The sequence below is a fragment of the Homalodisca vitripennis genome, chromosome 3 (genome assembly GCF_021130785.1).
Source record: "Homalodisca vitripennis isolate AUS2020 chromosome 3, UT_GWSS_2.1, whole genome shotgun sequence".
In the NCBI taxonomy this organism is placed as follows: domain Eukaryota; kingdom Metazoa; phylum Arthropoda; class Insecta; order Hemiptera; family Cicadellidae; genus Homalodisca; species Homalodisca vitripennis.
Window position 1 is genome coordinate 83,319,297 of NC_060209.1, and position 15,119 is coordinate 83,334,415.

Consider the following 15,119-nt stretch of genomic DNA (forward strand, 5'->3'; position numbering starts at 1 on the left):
TTACATTTAACACCAGAATATGTTTTTTAAGGATACGTTGAGTCAGCATTATAACTCTTTCAACAGGTGTAGAATTCAAGACCGATTATCACACCTCAAGCAGTGTTTCACACCAAACACTCAACGTAAATGTTTGTCTTGTGTCAAGACAATGTTGAGGGATTATGTACGGGCAAGAGATGCAACCAGGTAACGCGATAGTTGTTGCTTATCGCTCCGCAAAATAGTTGCCTAAACAGTTTAGTAACATCTTAAGTTTTTTTATTGTTTTTGATAGGTTAATACTATCCTTCTATATCAAAAACAAAACCTAGCTAAAACACATGCAGATTCAATCAAGTAATGGCAATCATTCAAACAAGAAATTTTTAGTGCATATATAGTTTTTTCATAAATCACATAAATCATTTGAAATCACCCATAATCAATAAAACCTAAATAACATTGCAGGGAACTTTTAATTTCTAGATATTTTAAACATAAAAAATTACATACAATGTTGAGTCCACCTATTAGAAATAGCTGTAATAATACTTAATTTCAATAAACATTGAACCACAAAAGTAAGGGCTCTGTGGTGTAATGGTAGCACATTCACCCGGCAAGTGAGAGATCCGGGTTCGAGTCCCGGCGGAGGAAGTACTTTTTGTGATTCAACGTTTATTGAAATTAAATTAGCCTATTGCCACTTATACAAATTTAATGAATATAAATAAAAAGTCATTTGACAGGTATTTGGTCTGTTGATCATATATTAGTTTGGTTATTTAAACACATGTGTGAAAGAAAAAACCAAATACAAATAATTGAATCGCAAAAAATAAGGGCTCTGTGGTGTAATTCAATAGTTTAATTTTTATTGAAATTAAATTAGGCTATTTCTACTTATACAAATGTAATGAATAGATATATAGTTGTTACATATATAGTTAGATATATATGTAGTTATTTATAGTTGTTTAATTGGAATAAAAATAGAATTTCAAAAACAGCTAAAAAATAAATTGTATTAAACACAATAAAATTTACGGAACATAAGTGACAATTTCAAAAAATATATTTCGTGTTTCGGTTGAATCTGGCACAATCACTATTAACGTAATACCCTTTTTTGTTATAAATTCAACTTAAAATTATATTTGTCGGAAACATTCTAAATAATTGTATTACAAATAAGAAAAATACACATTTAAAAAATTTTTTAGTTTTTATTTCTAACATGTACATTTTGGGCTCATATAATCCATCTTCATGTACTGTTAGTTATGGTAAATAAATTATCATAAATTATACTATACGTACATGTGTTAAACTTTAAAATTGTCATCCTCAAATGTCGTAACAAAAGGATAAACATTGACGAGATGTACTAAAAATATAGCATATGTTCTTTTGTATTACTCTTCAGAAATAATTGAAAGTTTGCCCAAACAAATATAACTAAATGTTTTAGTATGTTAGTATTTAGAGTTATTAGTCGGTGTACTTAAGAGTATTACAATATATTTGTTTCATGCGTTGCACACTTGTTCAAAACATTGATTTTTTCTTGCGTTTTATGCTCATGCAAAATCATGGGGAAAATAAAACTGGCATTTGATGTACTTTTTTACTTGGACAGTACCATTAAATATATGCTTTCGGTTCGCATCGACTCTTACAGTTTACGTTTTAAAATGTTTCTGTCTCGCTATGTTCAGTCAACATATAGTTATTCCGGGTAAAAAAACTGAAATATTTCAGGAATTTATTTGTTTGAGCGGTTTTTCACACGTTATAACCAGGAAATTTTGATGTTAGTTAAAGCCATCATTTTCTGAACCCATATTCCTGCCCGCTACATTGATTATATACCTCATCTTAATACTTCTTATAATTAATCTATGTCTACTTTTACACTAAATCAGTACTGTTTCTCTAACCTGTATCATTTAAATTTATGTTTTAAGAGGATTTAAATGATACAGGCATATATTAGCTAATTATACAATTAATACTCTGTCTATTTTTTTCACCGGTATTTTTTATATATTACGTATTTGCTTGACTTAACATATCAGTACTGTAATGTTTACACTTATGTGCTTATGCACAAATTTTTGTTCTACAGTATATTCACAGTTACGGTTGAACATCAGAATTAGAGAATAAATGGAGTAATAAACCTTTTTATTTATATTATAAATACTTACCTCAAATAGGAAATGAATGCCCTAACTTAGAAAGCATATGTATGGTAAAATGTTTGTTTGTTAGTAAATGATAAAATTGGAACACTGCCGTTTTTTAAGGGGACCTGAACGCTCCATAAGAGCCCATGTTAAATTTGCTAAGTTTAGATACATATTTTCTGGAACAATTAAACATTACAGCTATTAAACCAGTATATAGACGATTAAATAAATGTTGGTAACATTTAAATGTAGCCAACATTGAAACAAATAAAAGGAACTGTAAAAGGCAGTACAAAAGCAATATTGTACCATATAAAATTCTCGTATGATTAAAAACTGTACCGAAAATATTAGTACATTATTTTGTAATCTATTTACTTTGGAGAATTTCATTATAGTTTTGTAAGTATTGTAGGTTTTTTTCAGAATAAATGAAATAAGAATTCAAAATGTAGTTAAAATTTTGTGATCAGCTACCATTGATTTGAAATGCGAGGGTAAGGGGCTTTAACACAATTAACCATCACTGGTGCAGATCGCTGCAGAGGGTCAAAAAATCAAACTCAGTTAGCATAAGAATTGTCTCTCAGCAAAATTATGCAAGATAAAAATGTATTATTCCTCTTTAAGGAATTAGCATTAGAATATTCAAATTCACCTTTAAACACATTGACTATATCAAAAAATATAGAGCTTGAAAACTTTCCAAATTCTGGAGCTGTGGTTTGTACGTGTCAGTCTCCCTTCATTTTAGTAAGACGTCTTATTTTGATATCTAAACACGCCCTATAAATACCAAAACTTAATAATGGATTGACCAATGTTCATCTCTCTTGACAAATATATTTTACGATATAAGTTTATCCAAATAATAATTTATTATTTAATTGGCATCTTCATAAACGTGCCAAAGAAAGTCACAATATTCATGTTAGTGTATTAATAATTAAAATGAGTCAATATCAATTAATTAATGCAGTGCTATGTTAAAAATAGAAATTAAAAAGAACTTAAAAAATAATGTTTTTGGGAGACCCTTTTACAAAATTATTCCTTAGAATATATTTTAAACTACAAATATACTTTTACAGGTACCCCTCCTGATATAGAAGAGCCTAAAGGACCATACCCTACTGTGGTAACGCAGCCCTCAGGAAAGCAGGTTCCCGTAGTTCAGGCCTACTTTGCAACTAAATATCTGGGGTATCTCGAGCTTCATTTTGACAGCAATGGAAACCTAAAGTCATTTGATGGAGCTCCAATTTTGCTCAGTGGCAATATGCCTGAAGGTACTGTCATTTTTTCTATGAATCATTAAAAAAATCTTACATTTTTTCAGATAATATATCAAATTATAAGTAAAAATTAACATAAAATTTGTTTTGAAAAAGCTTCTAGAACTGGAGTATACAAGGTTAAAAACACTGCAGAATTTGGGTCTGCATGGAAAGCTCCATGTCCACCCGGCAGGGGACTCCATTTTGCTTGGGAGAGTGTCTCCCTTCTTCTTTATCATTTTCCATATCTTGGTCATTTTTAGTATATGTGAGGTTGACTTTAACAGCCAATTTAAACGCTCTATGCACACAGACAGAAATCAAATATCGTTAACAACTGGTGGGAGAGATGCAAACTAAGCTATAGAAACACACAGGAGATACAATTTAAATATTTTTAATCTAAAGAAGGGTTTAGTTTTGCAGTTAAAGAATGCAGGAAACAAAATATTTGTAATGGATCTAATTTTTTTAATCTAAAGCTTTTTATACTGCAAATATTAAGGATACAACTCGTGGCTTAATTATTTAAGTGTTTAAAACATATTATATCTTACAATATGTGTTCATATTTCAAAGCTGTAATATATTGGTTTACAATTTTCAAAGGGATAGATATATTAAAAACTGTTGGCATAGTACACCCATTCGGAAGAATTTTCCAGTTCGATGATTATGTAATAATGTTTTATTCTAATGAAGCTTAGGTTATATCGCAACGCTTCTAGATAACGGCTACAAAAGGTATTAAGAAGTATACGATAACGTAGTGGCTATACTAGATAACGGTGTTACTGCCATAATTTCTAACAAATTACAGTCTGACCAGGAACGATTGTGTTTAATCCGATGTGACGCTGTTTGTAAGCCGTAACAACAAGTGTTTCAGTATGGGTGCTGTTTATATCTATTCGTGAAAAGGTTGTTCTCGGTTATTCCACAATACAGATCGTCATTTAAAATAATGTAAAATAGAGAACATTTAAAACACTTTATAAGTACCTACATTATTTATATCAGATTTCAAGATAGGGAGACTTTCTAGTAATTGTAATATATTAACACATTATTAGTTAAAAAGATATTATACCTTCATCACTGTATAGATAAACCTTAAACCATATTATAAAATGGGTATCCCAGGTTACACCTACACATGAAATATACACATTCTGCGTGTTTAGAAAGTGATATTGATATTACGAGATAAATGTGTTTTGTTGTATCAGAGATAATACTGTTTGAATACAATTACAAATAATTATGACATATTCATGTTAACAAATGAATCAATCGAATACTTTTTTAGTATTAATATTATAAGCAGCTTACATTTATTTCAGTCGCAGTTACACGTATTAATATTAAACAATATGAATTTAAAGGTATTTATTTATATTGTATCGCATTTAAATACGATACACCGTACTGTTTGGGTTAGAAATGAGAGATAATTTACACTGTCTCATCTTATCAGGAAGTTTAGTGATAAATGATGTTAAAGTAATGCAATTGAACCTAGTTTAAAATGTTTTATTGGCCTACATAAATATTACCATAAACATGTGAAGAATCTACTTGGCTGTAATAAATTCTAATACGTTATGAAAAGAGAATTCTTGATATTGAAAATACTATTCAAAGCTCTCTAACAGAGATGGATACAACGTATTCAATTCATTTCTATATTTATTCATATAGTTCAAAATAACTTGAGCATATAAATTTTAATACTGTGACGGATATTAAATAAAAATAAATGTTATGTCACAACAGAAATTATAACCTTTATTATCAACTTTTATTCTTGGCCATAACATGTTTTTTTTTATTTTAAAGCAACCTCTTTCTTGCAGTAATACATACGTATCACATAATTTATACAAAAATAACGGGTAATTTATGGAACTTTTAAACGTAATCTTTATCATTTATTATTTAGGTCATTAAACAAATCAAGATGTGTTAAAAAAGGATATGGATAAATCGCACTTGGTTTTTGTTGATATCAAAATGAAATCTAAATTTTTGATAGCTCTCATAACTTGTTATTTAATATTGAAAAAAATACAGAAATAAATCAATAAACAACAGAAAATACGCCGTAAGGCTTTTACTACTTGCAAATTTGCTGGACTTCTTCCACTAGATCAAACTTGAAGTTACTTGCTACTTATTCCAGCGTAATGGCAGATCCCATTATAACAGTGCCTGGATTGCATGTTCCTATGCTAGTTCTAACCGGTTCCACCGTGAGTTTTAAATAAAATTTCTAAGAGTTTCAAACTTAGGACATTTGCATCGCTGCGTGTTACAAAAAAATATACAACTTCATTTTGAGTATTGGAATCTGTTTGATCCTTTCTTCAGGTGAAAAAAGACCCTGAGGCATTAAAAATGTGGTAATAGAATTTTTGTTATTGTTTTTGAATATCTGAAGATCTTTTTACAGCTGATGAAGAGGATATTTTTAAATCCTCGAGACGTATAGTATATTGTTTTATATATAATGATGGCATAAGTCCGAAACCCTATTATACTTTCAAACCTTCCACGTCAAAAACAAACTTTAAACAAATTATATGATATCCAACCAATAAATATAATTATTAATTAGTCATTCTTTAAGATAACTGGGAATATTTTTGGAAGATGCTTTTAAACCAGTAATACTAAAGTTGATGTCTGATGAACAAAATATTGTACGTAGTAGGCAGTAATCATTGGTTTAAGTAAAGGCTGATATGAAGAAGTTAAAAATTTCAATTGGTATCAAGCTAGAAGTTTTTAAACGTCGACTAACTTCTTTATTTTAGTGGTTTGGATTTCACCATATTAGTGACAAAACTGAAACTTACAACTGTTTTTACAAACACGTCCAAAAATATAATAACACCTTATAAATTATGTCAAAACTTCCACTGATAAAATCCCGATGAAAATTGGCAATGTCAAAACATAAGAAGGTGTAATTCGTGATAACGAGAAAAATCGTTACATCGGGGTTTCCTTTAATGTATTTATCAAGATCTTTTTGATACGTTACGCTAATTTATATTCAGAATCATGTTTATAACTTTTTTCTGTTTTGGTAGAATATAAATCTCAAAAATTATCATCCAAATGAAATGAACAATGATTAATACATTGAAGGGGAGCAAATATACAATTAACACAACTCAGTGCACATCGACCAATACATTCATCAAATTCAAGCTATTAAAAAGGTAAATAAAAGGAATTAGAATGACAAATTGTTTTGAATAGCCATTATTAACCTTTTCCAGTATAAAACATCTAATTATATTTTATTTATATTCTATAAAAATTTTTTAGGATATGCCTTTTAATTATAAATGTGGTATTATCATTTAAATGTGCCTTGCACTACCTTAATGACAGATTAATCTACGATACATATTTAATCTAGGTGAATTTATTTACAAGAGTTTTTTTAAAGCGTATATCATATTAATTTAAACTTTAAAATAATTCAACACTAGCTTTCCCATGATATATTTGTAACAAAGCAGTTGCTCATAGACAAATATTTGTTAATCTACACTGAAACTAAAAATTATTTAACGTATATTTAACGCTGCGTCAAAATAATCACTAATAAAATATCGTGTATCCTACCAATATCTGTGACACAGTAGGTCAATGGATCAAGTACATGGATGCACATCGCTCTGTGTTATTAAAAAAAGTGTCTTTGCCATGATGGAATGTACCGAAAATGTTATGACCACTTTTTTGGAGTAGGTATTTACAAATTTGATGTATTTATTCCATACATATATAATATAACTTTATTATAATTTATGAATGATTGTTGTAATTGACATACAAATACTAATTTATAGATTCAACTTAATATTTATTATAATCAGTATATGTTTTAATTTCCGTTAGGTTCAAAATTGTAAACTTTTTTTCTTTTTGTTCATTTACTATTTATTTAACATTTTCAACCGAACTGGATATTTTTCAGATACTGAGATTCTTAAAACGTTGGAGCCTTACGTACAGAACATGTCCGCCACTACTCACCAAATCATGGGATACACAAGCGTTCTTCTGGACAATGATAACACGAAGTGTAAATTAGCTGAGTGCAACATAGGCAATTTAATCACGGATTCCTACGTCGATTACGTGAGTATTTTAATTGTATTTGAACTGACTTTCCTATTATAAGTTTCACACGATCACTAATTAAAATTCTATACTAACTGTTAAACTAGTAATCGGTGGTTGGACCGAGTGAGTATATGTGTAAAACGATTATAATATTTTTCACTGGGAAAAGCAGCATTATGGCAGTACAGATGCATAACTTGGTTATTTCTTTTTGGAAAGTTCTAATTTACTTCTTAAACTCTAATTGTTTGATCATATTTTTATTCTTAGTTCCAAAATAGTTAATTTAAAAACATACTTCAAGACACAATTTTAAGTGATTAATAATAAACTCAATTCCCCAGTAACACTTGTATACTTATGCATATATAACTTAATAGTATCCATAAAACTCGAAAATCTAATTAAAGATGAATCAAAAATAACATAGAATAATCTTGACGTTACCTTATTGTTCGTAAAATTAAATTGAGTACTAACTTAAATTTTATGACGGAAACAGTTTTATCTGCTATATCCAGAAATTTAACAAGATAAAAAAACCAAATTATTGTGGTTAAGGAACAAGAAAGTTTTTGTCACAATTTTCAACGTGTTACTACTATTAAAATTCTATTTATAAATTAAAGATTTATGTTTCCATACAATCGACCAAAGTTGCACCCGTACTGTATTTCATATTATGCCTTTAAAATTATATGGGTTTGTAAACATTATATAATGTACACCCAAAGTTAAAATATTGCTATGATTATTTAATAATATAATTAATTTTTTATTGGTACATATGCATAACATTTATATTCGTAAATTCGAGTCATACTACTGTTGATATTAAACAAAGTTCTACCTCTAAGAAGGTTTTTATTAAATCAGAACTTTCATCTGAGCGAAAGGATTATAGCCTCTGCCAAACCGTTGTGTGGGGATTCCAGTCCATAATTTTCTCTTTATTAAGGTTGCCAAGATTTTGAAACGAATAATCCTGCGAGTTATCCTAGTCCTTCTCTGATCCCTGGAATAAATTAGCATAAAATCAGTGTTAGGCTCGCCCTGTTTCCTACGTTACCAGTATTTGGCTATCTCTTTCACTTTAACGCGCTCTTTACCGAGTTAAATCGCTATAAAGTCAGTGAGGTAAGTTAATACGTGTATATGACCTTACACTAACGTACCTACGCGTGTTATTATGCGTAACATATAAATATACTACCTCACTTCACTGAATGATGGTCTATGTATCTGAATAGCTTACCGTTGAATGAAAGTAGTAAACACAGCTGATTCATATCTGATTTTCTTGTCTCAACAAACCTCCATGCACCAGCACTTTGATATAATAAAAGTTATAATATGGATTAGTTTTCACTGCCTTGACAATTGTACAAAGCAAAAGTCATGCCGCAGTTGCTATCTTCCATCTAAATAACAAGCCATTGCAGTGGCTTGTCAGTTGTCTTGTGTTGAAATTAATAAAGTTCGTATAGTAGTAATTACTAACTAGATAACTCAGAGCTTACTATTGTCATGTCTAAGGAATGCCTAGATAAACATCATCAACTTGAGAGCTGTACAACATTCGTTGTTAAGAGGGATTGACTGTTATGTTTGTATCTGTAAACATCCTTGTGTGAGAATTGATGCAATCACAATATCTGTTACTTGAAGACTGCTTATTTCACAATCAGTATATCACACATCGTATCCATGACACAATTAGATCTGTTAGAGTCGCCAGACTACCAGATATACGTTATGAGAATATTTACTGCAATTTCACACTGCAAATACATGCCGGATAGAGGAATAATTCGTCAGTTACTCCTTTAATATATATCTAAACCATCAATTTTTCCTCGACCTACCCAAATTCAATTATACTTTCTTAAATTACCTACTCTTACCTTAAGACTCGTTGAAATATTTTATACTTTTATAATGCTCTTAGTTGTAGACAGTCTGAAATTCCAAAAGATGCGAGTATGCACAGAAACAACTAGGTCAGTATGACATATATTAAACTTCAATCACACATTGGTTTCAATTATTAATTAACCTTAGCATGAGCTGTAACTAATGGAGCGTATACAACTGAACAGGAAAATTATTACATTTAAGTAAAGCTGTATTTAATAAAAAACGAATCTTAAAACCGGAATTTGTTATCAATGTAGGAAATCTGGAAGATGGAATTATTCTCTCAAGATCATTTTCATGATACCAGCCTTAATCGAGTCAGTGAAGGAGTTGGAAAGGATTTTTACACTGAAAGTTCCAAGTTCTTAATTTGGGTAAAGTCAATGTTACTTCAATACAAGCAAGCTTGTAATCTTACTAATAAAGATACATAGCTAAATCATTGAGTTAGTGTGTTTTCGGGAGTATATTGTCATTATTTTCGGTGGTAAATTAGGTTTGTGCGATATTACTAAGTTCAAAAATTATATATGTATATATTAATAACCTAAATAGTTTGCTGTCTGCCTATCTGTCTTTATGAGATTTTTATTTTTATAAATTACATCTGAAACGTTTTAGTTCGGAGAGCTTGAAACTTCTCGGTTATTCTAACCTTATCAGAAGGCCATTAGCTAAAACATTAATGTATAGTATCAGTTTACCTTTCAAAATGGCATCATTTAACACTTTTAATACAAAATACCTCAAAAACTATTGATCCTACTACGAAGTTTCAAAGATAATGTTTTGTTTCACATAGATAACAAATCCAACATCCAATTTTTTTATCTTGGTAAAAAGGAGTTATGGCGAATGTATTATTTTAGTTCTAAATATTTGATAATGATGATAAAACATATACTTTATCAAATCAGTAACTGGCTCTAGAAGTACCCTCTGTAATAGCAAAAACGAATAAGAAGTATACCACTAAAATAGCCCAACACTTTATTTTATTTTACATCTCATTTAAACGAATATTACATTGTTTAATTACTTTTTACATAAGAAAACATTAATTTTACAATATGTAAGCTAAAGAGTTATCACAGTTATGTAGTTTTTAAAACTTATAACGCCCCAATTTGAAGTGGATAAAAGGTGATTCCAGTGATATGGGCATTTCAGTGTGATTCATACTCACTGAAAAAGCTTATTTGATAACAAAAAGAGTTCTGCATTATCATTGCACAGTATAAAATAAAATCTGTGACGTTAATAATAAGGGTTTATCGATCCTTTGAGAAAATTGTATTCATTGACGAATCCCTCCAAAGCAAATGATCCGTTAAACTAAGTAATTTATCCAGGATCCTGACCACGGATCGAAATGACGGTGATAGCTATTCGTCGCTATATGTCGTGCACCGACAATTTGTTTGTTTATACAATAACATGGCAATATTTATGACAGACCAAGCGACTATGATGTATTATTGACAGATTAGATCACCATCCATAACTCAACTTATACAACTTGTTAAACATTTATAACGCAGACCTAGTGGCACGCAACCAAACAATTCAATATGAATAGTTAATTTGTCTTCTTCATATTAATACATTTAAATTTAATTTACTGTATTTTACAGTTTAATTATCATCGCATATTATTTTACCTAATAGAATATCTTTTTCAAATGTAACTCTTAATTAACTGCTGAGCACATGATACATACTTAAATCACTTATGCCACACAAAGTTTTACAGCATCAATTTACAGAAATTGTCCATAATAAGTTGGGGCACTTAAAAGGCTGAGCTTTAACGAAGCCTATCACTCGTGGTGCTGGAAAACTTTTTGTCCTTACGTCTGCCTCTTTGTCTGTCGCACGACGACATTTCGAAAACGAACTGACCTATAGACTTGATATTGTGCATGAAGTTGCATTTATATATGTGAAACACTGAGTTCTTAGTGAAAAACAGTGAGACTTGGATCCGCCTTATCAAATATACGTATAATCATGGTAACCATGAGTACCTTATGGGTAACCAAAGGCCTTCCAATAATAAAATTAGTATTGGAGAGTTTTTACTCATTTACCAGTGATAGTAATTTTTTTTCCTATGATCCAATGCGTCTTCTTCATTATTAAATTGGTTGTATGGGGAACCATGATGGTAATTAGAACATAATAAAATAAATAAATTAGTAAACAAACCGTATGATTTATGGGATTTTGCATGCAACATATTAACACGTCATGTATTCTGTAGATGTGTTGACTATTGTTATTTAAACACTGCTTTGAAACCAAACTTAATAAACAAAAGTTTGGATTTATCATGTTGATATCCAAGATAGCAAAATCTGTTACTTGACACTTAGTGTGGCGTATCCCTTACTTTTAAACATGCTACTGATAAGAATAAATCCATGAGGATTTTGTATGCTAAGCAAACTATAACTTTAGGTACCGAAGTTCGCTGTACCATAAGCAAAAGGTTACATTGCAGATGACTGTTACAAATGTAACAGTGCACGCCAGGGCCCAAATGACATGTGTACCTTGTGAGTCATCGAGTGAAAACATCACCGACAATAAGCAAGCTACGCAGTAAATGATTGTGAATGTTAATTTTATTTAAAATGCTTTTGGTATGAGACAATATTTAAATTTATAAAGTTAAGATAAAACAAATTAACATTATTTTATAAAGTAGGCCTTCAAAGCTTACAAGTTTCTTGGTAATTTATTTGCTGAAAACTTTCTGCACTGACTGTTTGTAACTTTTACCTAAATTAATGATGTACAAATGTACAAGTGTATTTTTAGCAGTATCTAATGCTGAGAGTAAAAACATTAATGACAGTTTACTAGCCAGAACAAAAAGTGTTTACTTGGCTTAAATAAGACCACTGTCATATCTTGATTAAAATTACGAAATTTCTCAAGGTAATAAATAGAGGAATAGGTTATTTATTTATTTCACTTTAACAGTAATTTAATAAGTGCAACATGACAATCAAATGAAATACCTAACACTAAAAGTGTACTTAACAATTTTATTTTAATATAATTTTAAACGTCTAAGAGCAAAATAGGCTCCCAAAGGCAAAACCTGTTTAGGGATTCCGTCTCTTAGCACATAACATAAGTGAAAAAGAATTCTTTTGATATGGTAAACTTAAGGACACAATGACAAGTTTTTCCCTCTTCGTCAAACATAAAAAATTATTACTTAAGAGTAAGACGAGAATTAATAATTTATACATTAAATTGGTTCTATTTTATATGTGCTTGTACATAAGTATCAAAGCATTTTTATTCAGCATTTTTAAAAACACGAACAAACAAAAATATAAAGAATAACATTTAAAAGATTAATTAAATATATTGCTTTTTACGTTCTATTAATACAAATTAATTCTTAATATAATCTATTCATATACATATTAAAAGTAATTCATCCTAATGGACAATTGCAAAAAGATTATCTACACCACATCTGTACAGATTTAAAAAACTTATATTTCTGAGGCATATTGTACTTATTTAGTATTTTTTATGTTTTTTGAAAGTTTGTTAAACAAGTTTGTTAAAATGCATATAATTAAATGCATTTGCGTAAAAGTTTAAATTTGTTTTAGGAACTTTAAAATTACATAAATTTCTTAGGCCACATCTATACATATGTACATATAACAACAGATTTCCACTCTTTAAGTAAAATCCCTTTAAATATTTATAAACATATAACGTAAACTAAAGACTTCGCATAGTCTCGTGAGGCCATATGTCCCGTAAATTGAATTAAAAACAGAAACACTTCGTAGTTTCTTTAGGTCTGGTAAACTTAAGGACACAATGACAAGTTTTTCCCTCTTCGTCAAACATAAAAAATTATTACTTAAGAGTAAGACGAGAATTAATAATTTATACATTAAATTGGTTCTATTTTATATGTGCTTGTACATAAGTATCAAAGCATTTTTATTCAGCATTTTTAAAAACACGAACAAACAAAAATATAAAGAATAACATTTAAAAGATTAATATTAAATATATTGCTTTTTACGTTCTATTAATACAAATTAATTCTTAATATAATCTATTCATATACATATTAAAAGTAATTCATCCTAATGGACAATTGCAAAAAGATTATCTACACCACATCTGTACAGATTTAAAAAACTTATATTTCTGAGACATATTGTACTTATTTAGTATTTTTTATGTTTTTTGAAAGTTTGTTAAACAAGTTTGTTAAAATGCATATAATTAAATGCATTTGCGTAAAAGTTTAAATTTGTTTTAGGAACTTTAAAATTACATAAATTTCTTAGGCCACATCTATACATATGTACATATAACAACAGATTTCCACTCTTTAAGTAAAATCCCTTTAAATATTTATAAACATATAACGTAAACTAAAGACTTCGCATAGTCTCGTGAGGCCATATGTCCCGTAAATTAAATTAAAAACAGAAACACTTCGTAGTTTCTTTAGGTCTGGATGAGTATTTTATAGGCAATATACCATCATGGAACCAGTTTATTCACCTATTACAAACTGGCCAATAGCAGTTAAAACCAACCCCTCGTTATACTCTTATGTAAATTGATTTTTATGAGGTAACAATCTATGTTTAAAATCGTAGGATCTCCAATAAGATGATTAGGTAATAAACATATTTCCTATTTGTAATTTTTATATTATTTAGATAAAATTTTCAACGATAAGGATAAGAGCAACTAAGAAACGTCAATATGTCTTGAATACTAGCAGTAAGCAGAACCTCTGAGAAGGCTGTAAACAACTAGACGTCGTCAAGCAGAGGTGAGGAATGGCTGCTTGTTTTATTCATGAGTTATGAAAAGAGCATTGACAGAAAACTGATTTTCACTTTGTCACCTGCTTTAACTTTACAAACACCGCGCTTGACATGGAAAGAAATGTCTCATTACCTAAGAGTACCACGTCATTATTTCTGAGGAATCGAAACGTATAACTAGTTACAATAGTTAGCATATAGATTTATCAAGCATATTATTAGTGCTTAAGTATCCGGCTGAATGAAAACTGTTATCCAGAAAACATATTTAATAAAATATATAGTATCTATACTATTATAAAAAATCTAATGGCGTATGAATGTGTGTTTGTGTGTGATTATACTTAAATTGTACACGGACATTGTTAGGGTTTCTTGATACATAGGCTTATTCCTATTTCGAAAATTCCTCTGGGCTAAGTCCGATTAGTCTATAAAGTTACGAATGCAGCAATGCATAACAAATGCAGCAATAACAGCAAATAAATGTTATTAATTGAAAGAGTCTATTAACTATTCTGTGCAAAATTTGTTTTATGACAGCAAAACCATATGTTTGATTAACCTAAGTACACTTTTCAATTTATGTAGATGTATATTCTTCAAAGCATAGAGTAAGTATGATAGTACCAACACTTCTTCTTTCAACCTTTTCTAATACTTACATACCTACATGCAAAGATATAATTTTAACTGTACATTGTTGCAATTATTAAGCATGTACTGCTTGATCAGTATTGTGATGGAGATATCATATACAAATTTGCCATATATGTTTT

At 29.4% G+C, this 15,119-nt stretch overlaps 1 protein-coding gene across 1 annotated transcript in view; it reads left to right on the top strand.

Moving 5' to 3' along the window:
• LOC124357121 (protein 5NUC-like) overlaps nt 1–15,119 on the top strand; it is a 77,757-nt gene that overhangs the window by 23,178 nt on the left and 39,460 nt on the right. The window contains exons 4-5 of the mRNA XM_046808593.1: nt 3,266–3,463; nt 7,446–7,609. Coding sequence (XP_046664549.1) covers nt 3,266–3,463; nt 7,446–7,609 — 362 coding nt within the window. The remainder of the gene's footprint in view (nt 1–3,265; nt 3,464–7,445; nt 7,610–15,119) is intronic.